The 26,001-nt window shown below is 38.5% G+C and overlaps 1 protein-coding gene across 3 annotated transcripts in view; it reads right to left on the reverse strand.

Annotated features, from left to right (window-relative positions):
• LOC107738605 (protocadherin-1-like) overlaps positions 1-26,001 on the reverse strand; it is a 193,057-nt gene that overhangs the window by 155,358 nt on the left and 11,698 nt on the right. For all 3 annotated transcript variants that reach the window (XM_016550372.1, XM_016550374.1, XM_016550373.1), the window contains exon 3: positions 21,353-23,536. In XM_016550372.1, the coding sequence (XP_016405858.1) occupies positions 21,353-23,536 (2,184 nt within the window). The remainder of the gene's footprint in view (positions 1-21,352; positions 23,537-26,001) is intronic.

Consider the following 26,001-nt stretch of genomic DNA (forward strand, 5'->3'; position numbering starts at 1 on the left):
CAGGACCCAGAGAGAGAGAGAGAGAGAGAGAGAGAGAGAGAGAGAGAGAATCTGTGTGTGTGTGTGTGTGTCTGTGTCACAGCCAGAGCTGGAACTGACACACATCCATGTTCTCTGACGATCCTGGATTAGAGACTGCTGATGTGTTTTGGGAGCACAAGTGTGTGTCTGTGCATGTGTGTGAGAGAGAGTGCATCCCTGGCACTGCTAATGCTACATTTGTGCTGAGATAGGCCTGTCCTGAATCTGCTCTCAAAGGCTTATTTGGGTCCATTAATGATGGCCTCACCCAGTAATCTCTCTAAATTGGAAATGTGATGAGAAGTAAAAAAATAAAATAAATCACTTTTAGTTGGGAGAGTGCATATGCTGCTGTTCCTCCCCTTAGGAGAATGAGGGGATGTAGGGCACAAGAGGAAGAGAGAGTCGTAATCATGTCTCCGATTTAGCCTGCTTTACATTTAGTGGAGTCAGGACCAGGATGCTCACTGCTCCTTTGTCATCATTTTAGATGAAACAGACACCGCTCAGAAAAGAACACACAGTTCCGCAGCATTTCCTGAATCCTTTAACAGCTTCCAGACTGCATCACAGTATAAGAATATCTCTGCAAATCTTTCAATTTACCATCATGACGTACGGTTGGGATTACCAACCCTTTTTGGTCTGCTGAACCTCTATGACCTAAATTATTTACTGAAGCACCCAATGAGATTTTAAATAATGTTCTAGACATTCAATCAATTTATAACACGACTCTCTGGAATATTTGACTCTAACTGGTCAATCATGGCATTCTGTGGTCATATCGTTTTATGTAATGACTGCGAAACTGTATATTAGTTTGTCATCACTGTTTCCTGTCTCTCGTACTGCTTTTTTCAACTTCAAATTCAATTTCCTATATTATTAATAATAATATAAGAATTTAATATACAATTTCATTTAATATAAAATGTTATACAAATTAATTTTTCTTGTATTCTTCTTCTTACATATTCGGTTAGCAGTAAACACATTCGGTGTAAGCAGAGTAATGTACAGTCAAGCCAGCGGCAATTATTGCAAAATAGTGTAATATAATAAAACACAATGTAATTGTATAAGTTATTATATAGTTTTTTTTACAGACTGCCATATATATATATATATATATATATATATATAGAACAAATGAAAGACTAAACCAACAAGTAAACTGATACAAGAAAAACTAAGAGCAAAGAAAAAGAAATGACCCGAGTAGAGAAGCGATGAATAAAGAATGAAAGAGTAGAGAATAAAAGTAACAAGAAAAGAGAAGTGTAGAAGAGACAAGAAGAATCTAGATGAGTAGAGAAGAAAAGGAAAAATACAAGTAGAGAAAAAAAGAGAATAAACAATAAAAGATGAGTACTGAAGAGAAGAGACAAGTAGGTAAGACAAAAGAAGTGATGAGTAGCGAAGAGAAGAGAAGAGAAGAGAAGAGAAGAGAAGAGAAAGGAGTCGAAATGAGACTAGACCAGCAGAAAAGAAATGAGACGAGACGAAAAGAGAAGAGAAAACAGAATTGACCCACCCGTTTTATCTTATCATGTGTGTAATATCCGCTCTTTATTCCCTTATCACTGTGAAATGGAATTTGCCCAGTGACATGGAAATCATCATTTAGGGGCGAAACGGAGACTCTCCCACACAGACCAACAGAGAATATCCAGCACATTTACATACGGTCACTCTCCTTCTCGCTCTCTCTCTCTCTCACGCACACACATACTGAGACAGAGTGAAGAACAGAGGGCCCAGAGTTAACAGGCATAAAAAGCAGTGTGCTTCACCGAGAGTGCGGATAAATGTCACACACAGCGGAATTTCATTGAGCCTTCAGAGCATTCTAAAGGTGCCTCTCACTAGATAAACCAAAAGAGACCTCGCCGTTTGTGTGTATGTGTGCACTCTTTCCCTAACACACATCTTATCTACTTCAAAATCTACATCTCTTTCACCCCGAGACCCTGTGCTTTTTCCCGCAGCACGAGACTTTGGTGGAAGTCCATTGGCTGTTTGTGAGAAAAAAGAGAGAAAGAAGGGAGGAAAACAAAAGCTGGTCATGAACAACTCTGACTCCAACAGTTTTGTGGGGTTTGAGAGAGTCGCTTGAATAATGGACTGCCTTTCCCCAACAGAGGTGACAAGCCTCAGACAAACTTATTTATAAACACGGGAACAATGGACAGGCGAAGAAAAGAAACACACTTCTAATGGAGGAAATATTGACGGGGCGACGTCGTACAGACAGATGTGGGTATTGACATCCCAGGCTTATTTTGCAGCAACGATGAGACAAATAATAAACACAAGGACACTACCTGTCACCGTGATGTGGCTGTTTGCTTGAGGGGTAAATATGAATATGACACAAAAAAAGAAGAAGAAAAAAAAGAAACACATTTATGGCTAGAGGACTGAATTTCAAATTTGCCTCATTCATTACATTATGACAACCTCTTAGGAAGTGTGGAAGTCTTCAAAAAATTCCCTTCCCTGCTTGATACATCAAACGTATGCTCCTTAAACTTCAGCATTAGCTCCTGAAAGGTGGAATAGGTCAATCTGTCACTAATACAAATAGGCCGACCCTCTTTCAAGGAAAGATGTTCTCGTTCTTTCTCCCTGCCATCCTCCTTTCCTCGCTCGTTTGCTCATTTATATGCAGCTGATAAAGGCATGCTGGTTATTTCACATATTGACTTCTGGCGTGTGACAAACAGGGCCTACATTTAATTAGCCTTTAGTCATTGAAGACATGCTGATCAAGGGTGATAAAGTGCGCGCGAGAGAAATGCAAACGGCTTGAGAACCTTACGTTTATTCTGACCTCACACATTGCAGTGGATCTTTCCTTCACCTCATCGTCTAAAGGGGCGTTCGCACATACATCGATCCGGAAGTCAAGTTTAACGACTGACAGTGGGAGCGAAGACACATGATCAATCTACTGTGAGATATTGTGGAGTGTAGATAGGATGTTAATGTTATTGTCAGTGATTTTACTCTTTTAAATGATTTGTCTGTTACTGTATGCATACACATGACCATTCAAAAGGTTGGAGCTATGTTACGCTGAAGACTGGAGTAACGGCTGCTGAAAATCAGCTTTGCCATCACAGGAATAAATTACATTTTAAATTATAATAATTTCACAATATTACTATTTTCACTCTATTTTTGGTCAAATAAATGCAACATTTAGATACGTATTTCAAAACAATAAAACACATCTTACTGCCCCCAGACTTTTGAAGAGTGCTAGATAATAGTGCTATCATTTAATATAATAGTGCTATAATAATATAATATAATATAATATAATATAATATAATATAATATAATAATATTTCATATAATATAATATAATATAATATAATATAATATAATATAATATAATATAATATAATATAATATAATATAATATAATATAATATAATATAATATAATATAATATAATATAATATAATATAATATAATATAATAATATTTCTAGAACTGGTTTAACAAATTCTACTGAAATATATGAATCTATCAAGAAGTTACTGAATCAACATTCAGTAATCACTGCGTCATATGTCTCTTTCATATGTTGGTAAAATTTATATTATAACTGAAATACCCAAATGGCAACCAATAACTTTAGGAAATACCCACCAGCGACCACCAATACTGCAACTTATAAAAACTATAAAATCAGTGCATGTGTGAACAGGGCATAAACCACATTGCAACCAGGCCAGAACTAATTTCTTCATTTATTTCCTGGGTCATGCAATCAGTCTGGCACACTTCTTGTTCCCAGACCTCTGCCCTTGCCCTCCAAAAAGAGAGAAAGAGAAAGCGAAAGAACAAAAACAATACTTACAAGTAAAAGCTCCAGATTCTTTGTGGAAATTAGATTTTGTGTTCTGAAGTCTGCATGACACACACTTTGAAGTTGTTGGTGTATTTAAATTGTCTGTTGGTTCTTTAGGCCAACATTCTTTAGGCTATGATTATTTCCCTTAGTGCTTTGGTGTTTTTTCCCCCTCATCTCTCTCTCTCTCTCTTCTGTTCTTGTCCTTTTTTCTGCCTTCTCGTTTTTGATGAGTGTTTACGAGTATCTCAGGGGAAACAGAGGCTGCCTGCTGGGGAGCGAGGACGAAGATGGAAAGAACGGCGAGCTTAGCCACGACGCATTCATCTGTCACACCAATCCCACGGCTGTGTGGACACACTCCTTTATGAAATGCAGAATGAAAGAGCAAGGGACGGCGGAGAAAGATGGACGAGGAGACGAATGCGGCGCTCTCTTAATTAAAGGATGCTGCCGAAGTGTCTTCTGAAGCGGGGAAAATAACCATAAGCTCTCTGTCCTGTCTAATCTCCTGAGTTACTACATTAAAGACAGCCTTAATTAAGCCCCTTAGGACCCCCGTCGTAGAGCTTATAGAAAATAGTCACTGTCCGTTCGCCTCCCAAAAAACACACAACGAGGCCTAGCATGCAGCCTCCACCAACACGTACATTAGAAGCCATGTAATCGTATATCTGTATCCCCCAACCGCATGACGCCCCCTCGAACTCCCGTCTGGAGTGATCAAACCTAACAAGGGTGGGAGCTACACTAGGATGCTTCTCCCTCCCTCTGTTTTAATGCCACGATTAGACTGGCTAAATATCGAAAAGAGGATCTTGTATGCTTTAATCTCCTGCTAAGCTCCATTTGCGAGATGGGTGTGTACCGGTGGCTAAGATGATCAGGCAGTAAATAAGGGCTTTAGTACCTGGTTTGGCCTGATATCTGATTGTAATCTGGCAAACAGCAGCTGCCACCCATTCCGGCCCAACTAGCTTGACTTCAGACCTAAATGAGAGTCAACACTGCTCGGTTTCAGCAGAAACGATATTACAATCCATGTTTGTGTAGGCTATATCTACATATCTGATCATTTTGGGTTATTTTGTTCATTCCTGAACTGATTTCAGGAGAATATTGTACATTATATAGACTAGAGTGCAATTTGTATGCCCAGTTGACAGCTAAGCTAAGGCTTCAGCCCTCCTTTAACTCCCTTTCTTCTGTTTTCTCTCTGTCATGCTCAGACCCTTTGGCAGATATCTGGCAGAAAGGAATAGACAGACCAGTGATTAAGACCAAGGCACACATTTAGCCTTCAACCCTGCCTAATGCTGAGAGATTAAAGCCAAGGGATCGAGAAGAGAGGGAGAGAAAGATATGCCTCAGTGCCCTGCTTTCTGCATGGCTCTGATTAAAGGATGGCCAGGTCAGTGAGGCAGCGAATCGCCCACAAAGGAGGCAAGGGTCAGCACAAACAGGCTGTTGTCACCAGTAGGTCTTCTCTCAGGGTGAAAAACGATGCCCTTGTCACAATTTTACATTGTAATGTTCACAAACAGGAAATGTGAGCCAATGGTGTTAGGCCACAGCTTTAAATTAAGGATATTCTATACAGTACACATTATAGTTTACATTATGAATGGAACTAATTTTTTTTTTTCAGCTTAGGGCAGAAACAGGTTTTGACAGCAAGAAAAATAATATTAATTTTAAATAAATTAATAATAATAATAATAATAATAATAATAAATGAATGAATTAATTCCACAATTTTTCAATTTGGTCAAAATTACCATTTGCAAAAAGAGAATCATTATCTTAACCAATGTGTGCCACTAGCAGCCATTTATGTCAAAAAGGTAGGATTCTTGTGAACGAGTCTCAAAAATAGTGACATTGTCACCATTTTGTTACCTCTCTCTCAATAAATATGAAACTAGCAGTTATTGTGTACCATATAAAGCGGCCTTTAAGTAACATAAAACTGACAAAGGATATTCTAGTTATTTACGAAGCATCATATGGGTTTATATCTGGATCAGGCATGTACATACAGAAAGTGGACATCCCATGCTAAAGCCTCATTGAAGAGCACCCTGACCTTGAGACGGAGAGTGTAGATTACTCAAAACCAGGATGGGAGAAACACTAGCGTAAGACATAATTTTAAATAAATTAATAATAATAATAATAATAATAATAATAATAATAATAATAAATGAATGAATTAATTCCACAATTTTTCAATTTGGTCAAAATTACCATTTGCAAAAAGAAAATCATTATCTTAACCAATGTGTGCCACTAGCAGCCATTTATGTCAAAAAGGTAGGATTCTTGTGAACGAGTCTCAAAAATAGTGACATTGTCACCATTTTGTTACCTCTCTCTCAATAAATATGAAACTAGCAGTTATTGTGTACCATATAAAGCGGCCTTTAAGTAACATAAAACTGACAAAGGATATTCTAGTTATTTACGAAGCATCATATGGGTTTATATCTGGATCAGGCATGTACATACAGAAAGTGGACATCCCATGCTAAAGCCTCATTGAAGAGCACCCTGACCTTGAGACGGAGAGTGTAGATTACTCAAAACCAGGATGGGAGAAACACTAGCGTAAGACAGCTCAGAGACACTCTGCGTTCTTCACTACACCTCTAACTATAGTTCTTTCTTTATCCACAGAATAGATTACACCGCCCTACAAACGGCTGACTGACATATCACCACACATATGCAAGCAGTCTGCTGCCTTCAAGACAGAGGAAAAGAAGAAGAAAATTGAGGGAGAGAAGAAAGAGAGAGAGAGAGAGAGAGAGAGTAAAAAGGATGGTAGAACAGAAGTGTCAAAATGATTCAGCTTTACAGGAAGACACATCGTGCCCTGCTGAAAAAAGACTAATGTGCCTAATGATTTTTGATTACGTGTGAGGAGACGCTGTGAATAAACCTCACTAAATAATGTCTCATGTTCTCTCTCTCCTTCTCTTCCTCTCTCTCTCGCTCTTTCTTTCTTTTTCTCTCCTGTAAGATTGTGCTATCTCAGGCAAACAGTTTGCAGCTGAGGGGAGAAAGCTCAAGGTGAGACTAGCGGTGGCAATATTAAATAAAGTGAGGAGTGCAGAGATAGATGGGATGTGTGTGTTTGGGGTGAGAACTGACCACAACTTTAGGCCAAAGGAAGCATAAAAGCAATGGGTGTCCCTGGAGACCGAACCGAACACAAAATCAAACCATAAATGGCCATTACTACCATTACTAAACTGCAACTAATACTCTAAATATGCTACAATATTCTGCTGTCACGGTAAAAATAATTTTTCACACATTTTTACCTGTACACACGCTTATAATAATAAATAAATGAATGAATGAATGAATACCCAGTTGGTGGGGTGTTCAAATGAGTTATAAGCTTGGATTTTTAAAGTTTTTGAAAGAGTTCTCTTATGCTCACCAAGGCTGCATTTATTTGATCAAAAATACCGAAAAAAATAAATTAAATAAAAAGGTAATATTGTGAAATATTATTACAATTAAAAATAACTGTTTCTATTTTAATATATTTTAAAATGTAATTTATTCCTGTGATGCAAAGCTTAATTTTCTGCAGCCATTACTCTAGTCTTCAGTGTCACATGATCCTTCAGAAATTAGTCTACTATGCCGATTTTGCTGCTCAAGAAACATTTCTCCTTATTATCATTGTTGGAAAAAGCACTGCTTGATATTTTTTGAGGAAACAATGATACTTATTGAACAGCAAGTTCAAAATAATAGCATTTATTTGAAATAAAAAAGTTTTATAACATTATAAATATCTTTACTGAAAGATGATAAAGAGACAAAAATGTCTCTTTTGATCAATTTAATCCTTGCTGAATATAGAAGTACTATTTAAAAACAATAATTAATAATATAAAAATAAACAGATATTTATATACATATTTGTGTTTAAAACTGTAACACTTATTTAGATTTTATGGAGACTTGAGTATGAATATTTGAGCTAATCTGACACACTCATAGCCTCACACACATGAATGCAGCAGGAGCTGAGAGAATCTGTTGTGGATAAACAGATGGACAGTGTCTTCTTCCTCTTGCCATTATGGTGAGGAGGTGTACGCTCAAGTTATCTGCAGAGGCCCGGGGGCAGACACGACACACACATACACAAGTGTAGCTGCGGGCGCACACACACACGCAAACACAAATTTAAATACACTTGGCTATTCATTATACAAGACGTGAAACTGAAAAAGGGGAATATTAATGAAGGGCAGCAGAGTGTTTATAATGGTAAAACATCTACATTCATCTTGTGCCTTATTTACACACTCACAACTTATTACCTCCTACTCAGCCTAAAACCTCAAGCTAACCTGTCAGTGCCAAGTGATTCATAACCACTGTAGTCTTACTCAGAACGACCCAAGGCTATACCCACTCTTTTGTCCTGTCTCTTATCCTCTCCTGTGGCTGGCCGCATCTGGTGAAAAGTGGTCTGTTTTAGAGACTCAACAGTCCCAGAGTTGTGGAAGGGAGGTGGACAAACGGAGCTGGCCAAAAGCCAGGAATGGTGAAATGGCAGGAAAGAGGGATAAAATGGAACCCACACAGAGCAAATTGAGAAGAGATGCTGCGAAAGTGACTTTTAGCAGTACAGCCGTTCTGAGTACTTGAGAAGATACTGAGAGACAGAGCAAACAGTGACAGCGAGTGACCTCTCTGAGTGTGGCGTTCGGTCAAGCAGAAGGAGGAGCGGATTGACCATGACACGCATGGACCCGCGCTGCTGCTGTCCCTCTATCCCTCACTCCACACACATGCACAGCGACTCACGGCCGGGATAAGAGGGTATGACCCTGTGTTTATCTCCCCCTGAGGTATTCAGTCACTCACTCAAACTGCAAACTGCTGTGGTCACAAGTCACATCTGACGAGGCGTGTATACCTCTAAAGGTACATCACCATTAATTTTTAATGTATATAATAAATGTATTCACACAGGATTTTCAACAATGTGACAAAATGAGTCACAAGTTGATTGTTGACTCTTTGCACAGCAAAAGACTGAAAACAAGACACAGAATGACTGTCAAGACAATGATAGAACATGGAGTAACAATGCTAGACTCTGGTGATGCATGACACAGTCAAACTACAACTTTTTCTGAAAGAATTTAATATTTATATTCAGTAAGGCTGTATTAAAGGCGGCCAGCTCCGTCTTTCGGATGAGACGTTAAACCGAGGTCCTGACTCTCTGTGGTCATTAAAAATCACATAAAATCACAGTTTCCACAAAAATATTAAGCAGCACAACCGTTTTCAACTTTGATGAACAATATTGATAATATTGATTATGTTTCTTGAGCACCAAATCCGCATTTCAGAATGATTTCAGAAGGATCATGAGACACTGAAGACTGGAGTGATGGCTGCTGATAATTCTGCTTTGACATCACAGGAATAAATTACATTTAAATTATATTAAAATAAAAAAGAATTATTTTAAGTTGTGATAATATTTCACAATTTAATGTATTTTGATCAAATAAATGCTTCCTTGGTGAACATAAGAGAGTTCTAACATTTAACCAGTAGTGTATTTAATTCTAACCTCAAATAATAATAATTTTGGCTCTAGCAAAACATGGAAAGTCTGACTATGTGCGTGTATAGCGAGTATAGATCGAAGGTTTGTTTTCTCACAGTCGATCCGTGCTGCCATGAGGCTGAAAAAGACCCCCACAGGGACTGGTAAAGATTGACCGATAGACTGAGAGATCGATAGACGAGTGAGAGATACTTCCTCTTGTGTTCATTGAAACCCCAACTTAATTTTCCGTTCCTTTACTCATCTCACCGTCTCTCTTACACCTTATGGGAATAGTTCACCAAATATTGCCAATTGTCCTCATTTACGCAATCTCATATTATTCTATATCTGTATGACCTTGTTATATGGAACACAAAAGTTGATATTCATTGAAAAACATGCTGGCCATTTTGTAAATACATGTCAGTGACGGCTGCGACTGTCAAGCTCCAAAATGACAAAAAAAGGCACCATAAAGTATCATAATGTCACATTGTTATACAGTTCATGAAGACGAAGTGAGATATTAGGGAATTTACTTTAATAACTATAATACTGGATACAGAAATTAACAATGCTTTACATCAACAAGAACCGACAACCACTGAGAAAGAACTAAGGACTATAAGGCATGAGCAAACCAAGGAACTCGATAGGATGCAGCCTTCCGTTTGAGAAGTACCCTAGGTGACAATGGAGAGAACCAAAAATACAAAGAAACAGCAAACAGAAAACATCAGACACATTACACATAAAAGTGATCCATAGGACTCATGCACTACATTCCAAGTCTTCTAAAGCAATATGGTAGCTTTGTATAAGAAACCGAACAAAATTTGCTTTTCCACTGAGAATCTAAAACATTTTCTTTTGCATGTTCATACAAGTTATAGCAATGTCTAACTTGTGGGAAAAAAAAAAAAATGGAAGAACAGGTTCATTTAATTCACAAAAATGCTGAACAACTGACTGATCTGGTTCTCGAGAGATTGATACTGTCGCAATACTAAGCAATAAATACTTATCAATGAGATAAAGACTTACATTTCTTACATTATTTTTTGGTGGGGGTGGGTGGGGGTACTGAGATTAAGATACTGAGATGAATATTCTCACTGAGCTCTTCCAGTTTTATAAATCATTCTTTCTTATTCATTCCCTTCTCCTTTCTCTCACCCACTTTTTTCATTCACTCACCAAATGCATTTTCCTGTGAGAAAAAAAAAAAAATCAACCCTCCCATCAGGGTCCCACCTTTCTCTGATTCCCTTCCCGTTGCCTCATTCCTCTAACAAACCCCCCATTGACTGCAATCACACACCAGTATGCAGCGATGCCTGCCTCTCACGGCAGCCGACACAAGACCAATTCTCACCCTGCCGACGAAGGCAGTAGTGCTGATGGCTGTTGAATACTCTACATCCTATCTATGAGACTTTCTATCTTCAATCTCTCTCTCTCTTTTTCTCCAATCTCTTGTCTTTTCTCTGCCAAGTTGGCACATGAGAGGTGGGCAGTGCTGAGCTAGGTCAAATATAGACATGATTAATGGCTTCTCTAAGGTACGCCAAAGAAATCACATGCCCTGATGCCCCAGTCCAGCCGTTTGCCACTCAAAAGTTGATCCGAGATGAAGAGAGTTGAAGTGAGTGCCTACTGAGTGTGCAACAGAAATTAAATCAGAGATGAGCTGTACAATTTCATCTTGGGGGGGGAAATGTGGGGTGGGATGGGAAAGGAAGTGTTTACATCTGTCTATGGCCAGTTTACTATATCCTTTAAACCACATCCTGACTAGGCGTAATGTGATACATTTCCAAGTAACAGATCTATCCACAATTAAAAAAAGGAAAAGTGAAAACAAAACTAAGGCCAATATTTTGACATATTTGATTTGAAAAGGAATTTTGAATGTATGTGGGGCTAAAATGCCCCCCCCCCCCCCCCCTCAAGGCCAATATTTTGACATATTTATTTGATTTGGGAATTTTGAATGTATGTGGGGCTAAAATGCCCCCCCCCCCACATTATATACTGTATATATATATGTATGTATATATATAAATATATAAAGCAATATTGTATGCTTTTCCAAATAAATTCACTTGAGAAGCAAAATAACAGTTGTTATAATTGTAGCAAATATTTGCTCAAAAACAAGAACAAATAATAATTAAGATATTCTCTGAAAACATTACTTACTCAATTTTAGCCTGTTTTACAAATATTTTACTGGAAACCAAACAAAAAATAAAGATTAAGAAAATATTTTTCAGTGTGCCCAGCAAAATGCAACAAACCAATTTGACAATCAAATGTCTTGTTGCTAACTATGGTTTTAATCATTTTTTTAAATCAAATAATTTACTTAACTGATTAATATAGAAAGAACATAGTGCTTACTGCCTTATCGGAATGAAAACAAAGACAGGAGGACAAAAAGGATATAATACCTAATGGAAAATGTATGGAGCCCACAAGTATCATGTGTCTAAGTAGTCATATCCTGTAAGCATTACTATGCTTCCTGCTGTACAGTTTGCCTTATTTCATCCAAATGCTTGAGACAGTAGTATAATTTCTCTCTGACATCAATCACACAGCTTCCTGTGATAAAGACTTGAAAAAAATCATTATGAGGAGCACAAAAGGGCAGCGGATTCCTTGTGTATCAGTCTCGCATAAACACCCACAAACAGACGGTGAGTGTTGGGGGTTATAGCACAGGTCAGTGAGCGCACGTCTTGGCAGATCCGTGCCACCTGCTAACAACCTGGCACAGACACAAGGGATGTCTACAACATGTACCGGAGACCATTGCACAGGTCAAAGGTCATCAAGGCCCCACCCTGTGCTCAGAGGACCAAGCAATTCACTTTACACACATTTACATTCACCACTGCGAAATCCATTAACCTGTCGGCAACATGTTTACGTTTTTCTATGCGGGTCCAGATTGTGAGAGTGTAGGTATGTAAGTGTGTGTGATGTTATGCTAAAAAATCTGTTCTGTCACTGCCATTTACTAGCGATACAAGCCAAATCACCTACGGCCATTTTAGCTCTGTCCGTATTGGTTTGTTCTAAACATTGAGTTTGCAGTCTTAAAAGACCCCATGAGATCAAAACGGGAGTTTTGTGGCTTTATTGTCAACGTGCGTTAACCTGATGCTAACCTATATACTGGTGTATACCTAAAAGTTGACAATTACACATGACCGGTCAAAAGTTCGGGGTCAGTAAAAAAGAAAGTAATACTTTTATCCAGCAAGGACGAATTCAATTGATTAAAAGTGACATTAAAAACATTTATAATGTTACGAAATATTTCCATTTCAGAAAAATGCTGAACTATCTGTTCATCAAAGAAGAAAAAAAACATATATTATGCAGCACAACTGTTTTTTCAACTTTGATGATAATACATGTTTTTGAGCACCACTCCTGAAAATTCAACTTTGCCATCACAGATATAAATTATATTTTAATATATATAAAAACAGAAAACAGTTACTTTAAATTGTAAAATGATTCTGCAATATTACTATTTTTACTTTATTTGGTCAAATCAATGCAATGAGCATAAGATATTCTTTAAAAAACATTAAAAAGCCATTCCGCCCCAAACTTTTGAATGACAGTTTATATATTTAAGAAAAAAATCAGCAGTAACTAATTTAGGCTTGTGTGGGACTTGTTTGCACTTACACATGTGCATTTTTATGTGGGTGGATGTGTCTATCATTACAAGTGGATGTTGTGTGCCTGTGTTGTTATATTAGCATTAGTGTGTTTGCTGTTGACTTCATGTTTGCCCAGGAAGAACAAAATAATTCTGGAACATGACAGCTCGGACTGGCCTTTTTCAGTGGGTGACCAAGTGACAGCTTAGTAAGGTATAGACAAATGTAAAGACGTGCACACTGCACTGCTGCCTCTTTCCCTCTGTATCCTCACTGTGGAATTAAAAACAAATCTGTAGACACAGCGAACAGCAAGTGCCTTATGAGGCAGAAGAGCAGAGCAGTGAGGCAGAACGCTAAATGTGCCATAAACACGCACCATGCAAATCTCTGTAACATCATTGGACTAAAATTCTCTTAATGGCTAAGCAAAGTGAAGCCTGTTTTTCGAATTTAGAGCTAGCAAATGCATAAATAAAGGGATTAAACTCTGTTGACTATGCACATGAAGGGTTTGATTGGATTTCAAGTTCGTTTTTACGATTATGAGGCTAATTTCTGCGAGCGCATCTGCGTGTGTGTATTTGTCTGAGTGAGTAGTTTAGCGTGCACAAGCGAGTTTATTCATCCGCTGTCAGGAGCTATAAAGATGGATGCTGTCAGCGTCTGTGCGGAGAGCGAGTATGTGTGTGCGTGCAGGAGGGGGACAGCCAGGCGTAATTTCAGCAGATGTTGCCTGACAATGCCAGGGTGTGTGGATGGGCCTCCGGGGAGGAGAGAAGTGGAGTAGCAGTCGGATTCTGCAGTTGCACAGGCAAAGAGTGCAGTCACCACACAGCACACGACACCTCGCCCAGAAACAATGACAGCCCACAAGAGTAAAGTGACGGGGGAGAGAACAAGAGAGGGAGATAAAGAGAAACATTTTATGCACTGCTTGGGCCTTTATCAACCTGAGAAAGACCCCAGAGGACAACTTTATATGCTCAATTCATAGCTCAGGAGACCTGATGGAGGTAAGCTTTGTCTTAAATGTAACTTAATCCCTACATATCCTCAGTAGGAATAAAACCAGAAGCATTGGTGACACAAACTATGCTGGGGAAAAGAAATATATATTTTATTTTAAATATATATTTACAATAATTAAATAAATAATGTAATTTACACCCACTACTCCAGTCTTCAGTGTCACATAATCCTTTAGATATCATTCTAATATGCTCATTTGATGCTCAAGAAACATTTCATGGCTTTTGGTCAACTACTATTCAAAAGCTTGGGGTAAGTAAGATTTAAAATAAAGTAATAAAGATGCATTCAATTAAAAGTGACAATATAGACATTTGAAATGCTACAAAACCTTTATATTTCAAATAAATGCTGTTCTTTCTATTCATCAAATAATCATAAAACAATAAAAAAATAAAATAAAGAATCCTAAAAAAATTAATAAATCAAAGTATCAATGTTTTCAGAAATTATAAAAATAAGAACCCTTATTAATAATTGGGCACCAAATCAGCATGATTTCTAAAGGATTATGTGACACTGAAGACTGTAATAATTACTGCTGCAAATTCAGCATTGCCATCACAGGAATAAATACAATTTTAAAATATATTAAAATAGAAAATAGTTATTTTAAATGGTAATAATATTTCACATGAACATGGTGAACTTCTTTCAAAAACATTTTAAAAATCTACACCCACTACTAAAATCTTAATTATTCCAATTTTTTTATATCTGCATATCGTTTAAACCAGCTTAAACTGCTTTGATGGTCTTTACTAGTTTATTATGGTCTCCCAGCCTGACAAAGCTGGTGATAATCTGATTTTTGCAGGCCAGACCAGCTGAAAAGTGCCCAAAACCCCTTTAAAACTGGTCAAAAGACAAGTTTAGGCTGGTTTAGGTATAGGGAAGTAAAAGTATCCACATTAATTATATAGTTCTACATAATAGCTAAAAAAATTGACTTTTAAGTATATAACAAGAAATGTTTGAGTTCAGATTGAGACTTACCAAATCTGATGACAGTTTGAGACATTTATAAGACATTTTCTCTAGAGGAAACACATGTGTGATTAGGGGGTTTTCTTTCTCTAACAAAAAACACTGAAATTGCAAAAATATAAGTTTCTAACTTAGAAAATCTGGCATCTCCATTTATCTCCATCCAGCTGTCCTGAAGGCTAACCGGAAATATTTTCCAATTAGCATGTCCTAACACACTAATCAGAGACCATTAAAATAATTGTACACATATGCCCCGAGAGAGCCATATGGCTGCATATGAGGCCTCATCCGAACCAAGCAACTATTGACAGTCAGCTAGTTCTTTAACATTGACCACATAGTTGAACTTTGCTAATACTTATCATTAGATCAGCTCAGATTATCTAGATAATGGAGCTAAATGAGAGCTAATGTGTTCGACCTTGATGTCGGGTTGTAGTGTGAGCCCAGAAACAGGCTCCTTAATGAGAGAGGCTCTGACAGGGAACGTCAGAGTTCCACATAGAGGAACCTTTGTGTTCCTGCTTACCTTTGTGCACGCGTGTCCCCTTATCTTTCCCCGAGAACTGGAAGGGCTTGCACACGTGCCTTCGCTGTGACTCACAAACACACTAGCAAGGCTAGAGTAATTTTCCTTTGCTGAGTGATTTGTACTCTCAGGAATTCACTGATTACAGAGAGGTAAAAACACTCCTTTGTGTGTGTGTCAAAATGGCCATCTACCTGTCTGCCACTGTTGTCCCAGATTTAAGCCCACAGGACGGGCGACGCATCCTGTGAAACAAGTACAGCAGTAACATAGAGGCGCTAAGGGGCCACAATTTTAAGCAACGTAATAAGTGACATCTTCATGGTATTACACCATTTAAAATTTAGTAGTAGGGCACAACAAGCCTAAAAAAAGCATGCTATGAAAGGCCCTGGCAGCTAATTAAAATATTACAACAGTGTGTCATGGGCCAACACAAACAAAAAGACAAGCTTAACTATGTGTCTCATTAAGTTCACACCTCAAACACTGTTGAGAAGTGAAGTAACAGGGCTATCCATAACTCATTCCTTTCTTTCCTAAAAAAAAAAGCTTTCAAACCTCAAATGGCAGAAATGGCAGTGTCCTTTCTTTCTTCTTTCCTTCCTTCCATTTCATTATTTTCCTCTCAGTAAAACTCAGGGAATGGCAATGCACTGACACTGATGCCACTGTCACTTCCTTGCACTTCTTTTCTCTTTTCCTTCCTTCCCTACCTCAACAAAACCTGAAGGAAAGCTCAAAACACAAGAAATCTCATTGTCACTTCCTTCATTCTTCCCTTCCTACAACAAAACTCAAAAGATTGGGCGCAGTGACAGAAATGGCCATGAAACCCCATTTCTGCCACATATGGAGAAAAAAAAAACTGCTTTGGTAAATTTATGATTTACTTTTGTTATTTATAAGATGAAAAGTCAAAATTGAGGTAATTAGTCATAATTATCATATAAAATAACTTACAAGTCAAATATTTTTGTCATAATTATGACTTATCTCATAATTGACTTACATAATCTCATTGACTCATTATCTCATAGTATTTCATAATTTCGACTTAATGTTATAACATTCGACATAACGTTTATCTCAGATTCCACATTCATCCATAAATCTCTATTTATGTCAATTTTGATTTGCCATCTTGTAATTATGACTTAGTATCTCAATTTCAACTTTCTACATCATGATTATGATTACCAAATGATGGCTTTTTCTTATGTGGCAGAAATAGTATAACAAAAGCATGTAAAATAGTCGATATGCAAAGAGCATGGGCAATTTAGTGGCATCACACCAATCGGTGTAATTTCCCCCATGAAATGCACAAAAAAGATGCTATCAGTCTGGGGCTTCTTGCAGGTGTTAGAGACAGCAAAGCTAATGATTCTCCATCTTATCTATGTGTCAAAAAAGTCAAGTCAAGGTGGGAGAAGGGAGGAAAAAGGGCCATCATCACAATTAACAGCTCTTTATTTTAATTAGCCTTGCATTGTCAAAGAAGACAACACCTGAATAATGCAAATTAAGCTTTTTGTTTAATATTCATTCAGAGTTCCTTTGAAACAATTTTGTTTTCCTCTTTTCTCCCCTCAGCTATGTTCTCTCCTGATGAATCACGATTATTTCTGGTGAGTTTGTTCCACCTGATTAACCGCTAAGCAATGGTAGGCACTTATTTGCTTATTTAAAGGAGAGAAAGGTGGACAGACTGCTGAGATAAAGATACTACTGAAGCCATGGACTGCTAAAGGGTGACTTAACTTAAGGTTGCTGTACCGCAGCCTGGACCACAGAACTGTTTTACTTAATTGACTTCACACTTCACTAAAATAGATTCTCGCTCTGTAACGGTTAGTCACAAGACCACACTACACGAGACAGAGAAAAAGGGACACAACTTAGAAAAACTGAGAAGAAATGGACAGCTTCTTGTTTTATCTCCCAACTCTTGTTTTCCTAAACCATGGAAACATAAAAGGACTGACATCAAACCGACATCCACACAAATTGACATTTACTAATTCGCAACCACGCTCCGACTGAAGTTTCTACACCCAGGAGAAGCGAGTTGAGGCTAAACAAGCACACTAAGCTGAAACTCTTATGAAAGTGTGCTAGAATTAAAAAATATGATATTCCATTCCAAACAATGTATAGAAATTAAATGCTATGCATGCATACACATACAGGAACTGGTTTAAGGCTGCATTATCCCCTTCTTTGGATTTATGTTGTTCAGAGAAAATCACAGGGACAATGAAAAATTTAAGGTACAGTATTTTCATGAAAAGGATGATAAAGTGGACAGTACTAACCAATGACAGGAGGGAATGTGACCAAATGTACGAATAAATGGCTTGTTTCCATTAACATGAAGCACCATGAACTGAGTACATGGAAGAATGGTGTAAAATTACAGATTAGTTTTTTCGACCACCTTTATCTTTTTTTCTCTTTATCGTGCCCTCTTTCTATTAATCCCTCTATGATCCCTCCCATTCTCTCTTTTTCTCTGTCTCCCCCCACCTGCACTCAGAACAGTCTGTGAGTCAGCATACAACACACACTGGTCAGTCCGTTGCCATGGCGACGGTGCAAGCTGAGGGCAAAATCGACAGCTTTTAAGAAGCGCAGACGCGGCTAGAATTTAAATGGTCGGCAGTGGCAGGGAAGGCTGTGTGTGTGTGTGTGTGTCTTTTTTTGGGCCCAGATTAGCTGCCGGCATACAAGAAGCCAATCGAATAGTACCAAAAACCTAACAATACCTCTGACAACCATCCCTTGATCCTATTCCTCAAATCTAAAGATGGGACCCAAAAAAGGGCTTTGATTGACAGGACCAGTACAAAACACCTCACTTTCCTCTAGGGTCATTCGGATACGCCAAGTCAGCACTGCTCAAATCCGCTTAGAACATGATTTTGTTCTTGTGATGTGCAGCATGAATGAAAAAACAAACAAACAAACAAAAAACAGATGAAATACAAAAAAAAAATGAATGCATTTGTAAAGCTCAGTGACTCAGTGTTTGGCTTGATCCCAGAGGAGCAATGCTGTAAATGTGTCATATTAATTGTGTTAAGACGTGGATCACATAAGACTGACATTTTTGCATTTTGTGAACACTATAAAACTAAACTGGCTGAATAGTAAACCAAAATCAATCCATTTGTCTAGCTATCAACATAGGGAGCTTAAAATAATAGCTACGGTAATGCAAGCACATCAACCTGTGCTCACTGGTACCAAGAGAATTTACAATAGTTTTTAAAGTAGACATTTTTATGGTGTCGGTTAGAAAGTAAAAAGTGAAAAATGTATAAAAATGGCAATGTCATACATAAAAATGGGAATATGGAAATGAAATACTGTACCTTAAGAATTAATGTCCCCTGGTGAGTAATTTTAATGCACTGTTTCTGTTTAACATTAAATCCACAATATAACACCTTCACAAAAGTTTTATTGAAAGCCAACTTGCTTCACTTGTACAAAATACAAAATACAAATTGCAAATCAACAGAAACAAAATAACACATGGCAGAAATTAAACAGAAATGGGGATGTCTGCAGCATTAAATACAGTTACATTAAATCCACAATATAACACCTTCACAAAAGTTTTATTGAAAGCCAACTTGCTTTACTTGTACAAAACACAAAATACAAATTGCAAATCAACAGAAACAACAACACATGGCAGAAATTAAACAGAAATGGGGATGTCTGCAGCTTTAAATACAGTTCCAAAGATGATATACACTCCTCACAGAACGCAAAGGGTCGTATTCAACTTGTCTATGTGCTGCGTTATGTGTAAACTAGCTTCTCCTGCAGGACATCCTTTTAACATTGCATCTTTCCAGAATAACATCACAAGTGATTATTGCTTTAAATATGGACACATATCACTTAGAACCAGACTTCAAATGTACAAAATGGAGGATTGAACCACTATGAAAGCAGCTGAGATCTAATATCTATCTGGTTGGTTCTATTTTCACATCTGGTATTAAGAAAAGTTTGGTGTGTTAAGAATGAATTAAGCAAATTCTTCTATATAAAGCTATTTAAGTTGTTCATCGCCAATTTGCAACAGAACAAAAAAAACACATAAGGGATGAACACACACACGCACTCACACACACACACACATGCACGCACGCACACACACACACACACACACACACACACACACACACACACACGCACACACACACAGCGCGTTATAAACACAATGCATGAAGTGTAAGTATGCGTGTTGAAGGAGTCTGTACCTTCTCCATGTCTGCTTTCGTGGCGTTTGCATCCAGCTGGACTTTCTCTGTCTGCTGATTGGCCTTCTCTGCTTCTCTCCATTCCTTCTCAAAACGCTTCTTACTCTGGATGGAACGCAATCAATAGAAATGAGCATAAATTAGCTTTAGCTATTGATCCACAGTACACTGTAACTGTTTCAAATGTGTTCACACACACACACACACACACACACACACACACACACGCACGCACACATAGCTGGTTATTAACATTCACAATATACAACTTGCATTAAAAAAAAAAAAAAACTTTTCAATGATTGTCTCCAAAAGTTTGCTAATACAGTCCAAGATAAATGGTACTCATTTTTGGTTTTCTTGTTCAGTACTAGAGAAAGTGATTAAGTTTTAATGTCAATTAGCTTTCTATTTACAGTGAACGTGACATTATTCACAGCCTGGTAGAAATTCCGCAGTTAATAATTCAGCAATGTTCGATGGCACACTCTGTCGTCTACAGCTGATCATAAATCTAAATTAAGCCATTCCACTTAGTTGTGTACATAACAAAAATAAGGCACTCTTTGCATGTGCAATCAGTGAAGCTTGAGAAAGAACAAGGGAAATACCGCCACTAATCTGTAAAAAATAACCCACTTCAACTCCAACTAACAGGGTCTTAGACATTTTTTAATGCCCACCAAAATGGGCCATGGAAAAATTCAAATATGTTCAGCTTACTTTTCCAACCTTCCTGTGTATTTTAACTTACTCAGTGCTTTTTTTTTCTTTTTTTATACAAAAAAATAATGTGAATGTTTTGCTTTTTAGAATCATTTTGACTAATTAACAATTGTGCAATTACCTAAAGCTAGCCTAACAAAAGATATGAAAACAATAACGGCTATTATTTGTTGTCTTTTAGAGTAAAACTCAAACAAATAAGGCACATCTCTCTGGTCAGAAGGTTATTATATCACAAAAATGTGTGTCAAGGGATATTGAAAGCAGGTCTGTTCATCTATTGAGGGGCAGCAATAAACACTGTCCAAATGAAAATGACCCTTATAAAGAAAATAAAAAGAGAAATAAGACTGTGCAGGATTGTCTCCTTCATGTAAATGAGTAGTAATTAAATTAAGTAAAAAAAAAAAGGGTCGACAAGTAAAAGAATCAGATCTTTCAATGATGTGCGTGGTTTGTGATCAGTGCAGCTTTTGTTTGACATTCATTCAGTTCCAGCCCCTAATACATGCCATTAGTCCACACAATGTTGCTGCGATACCCGTTGCTGTGATACCCTGTGCTGTGGTACCCTGGGCTTTGGTACCCTGTTCTGTGGTACCCTGCCATGCTTTCGAAGTCGTCTCCTACCTGTTTGGTGCTATATTTTGAAGAGTTGGCCTTGTAGCTGTAATCCGAATACTGGTCTGAGCCTGTTGAGTTGTTGTCCCCGGTTCCTACAAAGGTGTTGGTTGCTGGCAGGTCCTGCACTGCCTGATGTTTCTTTGAGGCAGAAGGTGACTGAGGTTGGAGCTGAATTGATGGCAGAGGAGAATTAGACCGGTAGTGTCTCCCTAGGTCTGGGCTCCCAGGGGGGTAGTTGAGCGGCAGGTGAATCCTAGGGCTATCGTTGACGCTATCATTCATGAGGTTGAACTTTAGGCCTTTCTGAAGACTCCCCCCCTCATCCTCTTCAGATGGGTTGGCAGGCTTTGGAGCTTTGCTTTTCTTTATCTTCTTGTTCTTGTTGCTCTTAGGTCCTGGTTTGGGGGCATAGAGGTCTTTGGTCTCCTTCTTGCCTGCCTGGTAGCCACTTTTATTCTCCTTTAGCACGACATGCCTGATGATCATAGCCACTGCAATGATTAGAATGACCACACAAAAGCCACCCAAGACTGCAAAAATAATGTTACTATGCGGGTCTCGAGAATAATCTGGATCTCCTGCAATGTCCATTTCAAGTGGTGTATAAAGACTGTGTCCAACAAGTCCTTCGATGTGGGAGACATTGCCGATGGTCTCATTGACATAGATGTGAACCAGTGCAGTCGTATGGCGTGGCGGCATGCCTTTGTCCTTAACTTTTACTACCAGACGGTGGAGACCAATGTGTTTGGATGTGAACTCTTTAGCCAACGTAATCTCACCTTCTGAAGAGATGCGGAACAATCCATGCGGGTTGCCCCCTACTATACTGAAATCCAGCTCTGAATTTAAACCGATGTCAATGTCCTCTGCCTCAACACTTTCTACGTGGGTTTCTGGGCTGGTGCGGGGATCCAAGAACTTGTATGAAGAGTTTGAGGGCTTGGTGACGTATGGAGCATTGTCATTCTCATCAAGAACATTAATGGTAATGCCAACGTAGGAAGAACGTGGTGGATCACCTCCGTCAATGGCTTTAAGTCGGAAACTGTAGGTGCTCTCCTTTTCCCTGTCAAAGGAAATAGTCGAAAGTATAGTGTACGTTCCATTTTGAATCATAAACTTGCCATTGTCTGGTTCTACAGAAAGTTGAACACGAGCATTCTCGCCCTCGTCGCGATCATTGACTGTTACCATTCCAACAGGACTAAGGGGCGGCATGTTTTCTTGGACTGAAAAGCTGTAGCCATTAAGCATAAATTTAGGGTCATTGTCGTTCCTGTCGAGCACCTTAACAACAACAGTGGCAGTTCCTCTTAAGCTTGGTACACCTTTATCAGCTGCTGCCACTAGAAATTGATAGTGATTTAATTGTTCACGGTCCAACTGGCTCATGACACGCACTTCTCCTGTGTTAGGGTTAATTTCAAAGAGCCCCTCGGGGACTGATCCACCAGTGATACTGTATGTCAGTTCCGCATTAGTCCCGCTGTCGGCATCTGTGGCTACCACATCCAGAACCTTGTCACCTGGCTGGTTCTCCTCAGCAAACTCTACCTCATACAAAGAAGGCGAGAAGACTGGGGAGTTGTCATTCATGTCTGTCACTTGCACCTTCAGGGAATTTGTGCTGGATAGTGCAGGGTTGCCAGAGTCCACTGCCACAATTTCAATCCTGTAGTCTTTGATCCGTTCATAGTCCAGTAGCATGGTTGTCTGGAGGAAGTACTTCCTCTTGCGGTCGTTGCCTGTTTCGCTAGCTGGACGCAGCTGGAATGGGACATCCCCTGCGACCACACAGGTCACAACTGCATTTTCACCTTCATCACGATCTGATACCTCCACCAGAGCCACAGCTGTGCCTACAGGCATGTCCTCCGATATGTTAGCGACACCATCTTCATGCGTCACAAGGCCAATGCCCCGGATCCTGATGGAGGGTGCATTGTCATTCTGGTCCTTCACTGTAATAGTCACAAGGGCTTTGGAGCTCTTTGATTGTGGACCATTGTCTTTAGCTTGGACGTAGAACTTGAGCATGCTAATCTCTTCACGATCCACCAAGCCTTTGACAAAAATGGTGCCCGTGTTGCGGTCAATGCTGAGGAGCCTCTGGACAGTTGGTGATGCCTGGTGGAGGCTGTAGGTCACCTCTCCATTGGGTCCCATATCAGAGTCATTGGCCTTCACCTGAATCAATACAACACAAAGTGAAACTAAGCAAAGCACTGAAAAATTAATTTACAAAAACAGATGATATAATCACAGGTTTACATATCAGTGTTAATACAGGGATTAAAATGCTTGGTCAGGACCATCATAAACAGATAAAAATGACTGTAAGCAGCAATGAATTACCAACAATATGTTTTACACACTTAAAAAAGACCCAAAGATCATCCAAGAACTACATCAGACTAATTAATAAATTAATTGAATTTTCCTGGAATTAAAAATAAAGCATACCTTATTTGATTCCAGAAAACAGCTTGTGCTTTCACTAATTAGTAATACCATAATCAATGGGAATTGATTGTTATTAAATTTTCAATATATAGGAAGAGAAATGAGAAATGCACTTTCTCAGGGGGTTAAATATGATTAGGTTGTGTTTTGTGTTAAGTTAAATTCTCCAAAATTACCAGTAGTTTGCTAGATGAAGTTAATTTGAGACATCACTTAAGTTACTCAGTCTTGGCACAGATTTCTACATATTTTTTGTGGTCTATCGCAAACCTGGGAATAATTTTAAACAGCTCTAAATCGAAGTGTGGCTTGATTAAAGCTTTCAAGCAATCAAGATTCCCTTGTTCCTGCTACATCCTCTCATCTTTCCGTCCTTGGCTGTGTACGAAACATGCATGGTGTTTCAGTCCATGTATTACAGAGAACAGCCTTAATCTGAAGCAGTCATAAGATTATTCATGGTGCTTAAATTATTATTACTTTATATGAGTCACTCCATTTCTTCCTCCATACTAACTGGGAATTAATTTCATTTAAAGTATTTGAAGAGCATTTCTCTGAACAAGCTGAAACACTCCATCAACATTTACAACCCTCTGAAATCACAAAATTAAGCTGTTTTAATACCACTACTGCTTATTTACTTTGGCTTCAAAGGATGCTTATGAGGACTGAGAGGAAAATAAAGTCTTCTGACATGCTCTTTGAATACAACTTGGTTGCATGGATTAATTGTTGACTGAGAGATTAACGGTCATTAATAAAATATTTTGCCTGGACACTTGCTTTAGATTGATCTTGGAAAGCTTCCAGCCTTCACAGCTATCCTAATCTTAGCAGTGCTTTCGTTTCCACAACAATTCAACATGTAATTCTCACCACCAGTCAATACTTATCTCCTGTTTTGTAAAGCTTGTGTTTAAAGGGACCGTGAGGGATCAATCGATTGCCTGTGAAAATATGATTTGGCTTTCCCATTTCTTCCGCATTAACCCTGTTGTGTGGGAATCGAGGCTAAAGCCCATCAGGATAACTGAGATTCCCATTTACAAGAGCTTGTCAGCCTCTGTATGTGGGGCTTGAGTGCACTTCTATTGCCAAGCTGTCAAATCAGCCCCTCTATTACTTAGTGCTCAGTTTAAAGGTTTAGCATCATACTTGCTTACAGGTGAGTTTACTGAGACACTTGTGTCACAACCTTATAAGAGAGGGAAATGTACATGTGCAGTCTAATGATATTTATTTGATGTATTGAATTTTAATTGAATTTACCCCTGTTAATGAGAGCTCATTCTTTATATTCACTAAACATTTATATTGATATATCGTTTTACTTTATTCATATTTTATATAATAATAAACATTCAAAATACATAAATAGTCATTGTATAAAAGTATTAAATTCAAATATATTAATAATTATAAGGAACATTTACGATGAATCTAACAGGTATTTTCATGCAACATGATGTCACGAATCCTGTCCATGAACTTCTGTCCGCTTGCTACCAGAGGTCGCCCTCCCATTATATTGACTTTCACATTACACAGACTGTTGCATGTCACTCTGGACTACATTTCCCATCATCCATTGCACTGATTACACACACAGCTGCAACCAATCAAACACCCTACATAAGCCATGGACTTCCTCTTTCTCACTGCCCAGTATTGTTTGCAAATATTGCTACGTTAGTGATAGCAACGTTATGGAATCCTTTACCTAGTCAAGTATGTGTTCCTAGTTCTAGTCTAGTCTTGTCTCGTTGTGTTATCTGGTTGCCTGATTCTCTGCCTGCCTTGGATTTCTCTCACCTTGTCGTTTGGACTCTGTTTGCCCCTTTACTGAACTATCGCCTGTTTGTGGATTACCCGTTTGCCTTGCCCTCTGGATTACGTTTGCCGATCGAAGACCCTCGCCTGCCCTAGGAATACTCTTTGCCTTGCCTGTGATGGACCTGTGTTGTTATCTGACCCTTGCCTGTTTTTTGACCACGCCTTTGTAATAAAGCCTTGCACATGGATTCGCACGTCTCATGTTCTGATTACTCCGTAACACATGACTTACAATTAGGGATGTAACGATTAACCGCCAGCCGGTTGAAAATCGATTCAAATATGTGACGATTCAAATCGGTTGAGATCTAAACAAATCGCAATTCATTTAGGGGTAAGAGTGTATATGAATG

This window comes from Sinocyclocheilus rhinocerous, unplaced genomic scaffold (assembly GCF_001515625.1).
Source record: "Sinocyclocheilus rhinocerous isolate Xijiao unplaced genomic scaffold, SAMN03320098_v1.1 scaffold2509, whole genome shotgun sequence".
Taxonomy (NCBI): Eukaryota; Metazoa; Chordata; class Actinopteri; order Cypriniformes; family Cyprinidae; genus Sinocyclocheilus; species Sinocyclocheilus rhinocerous.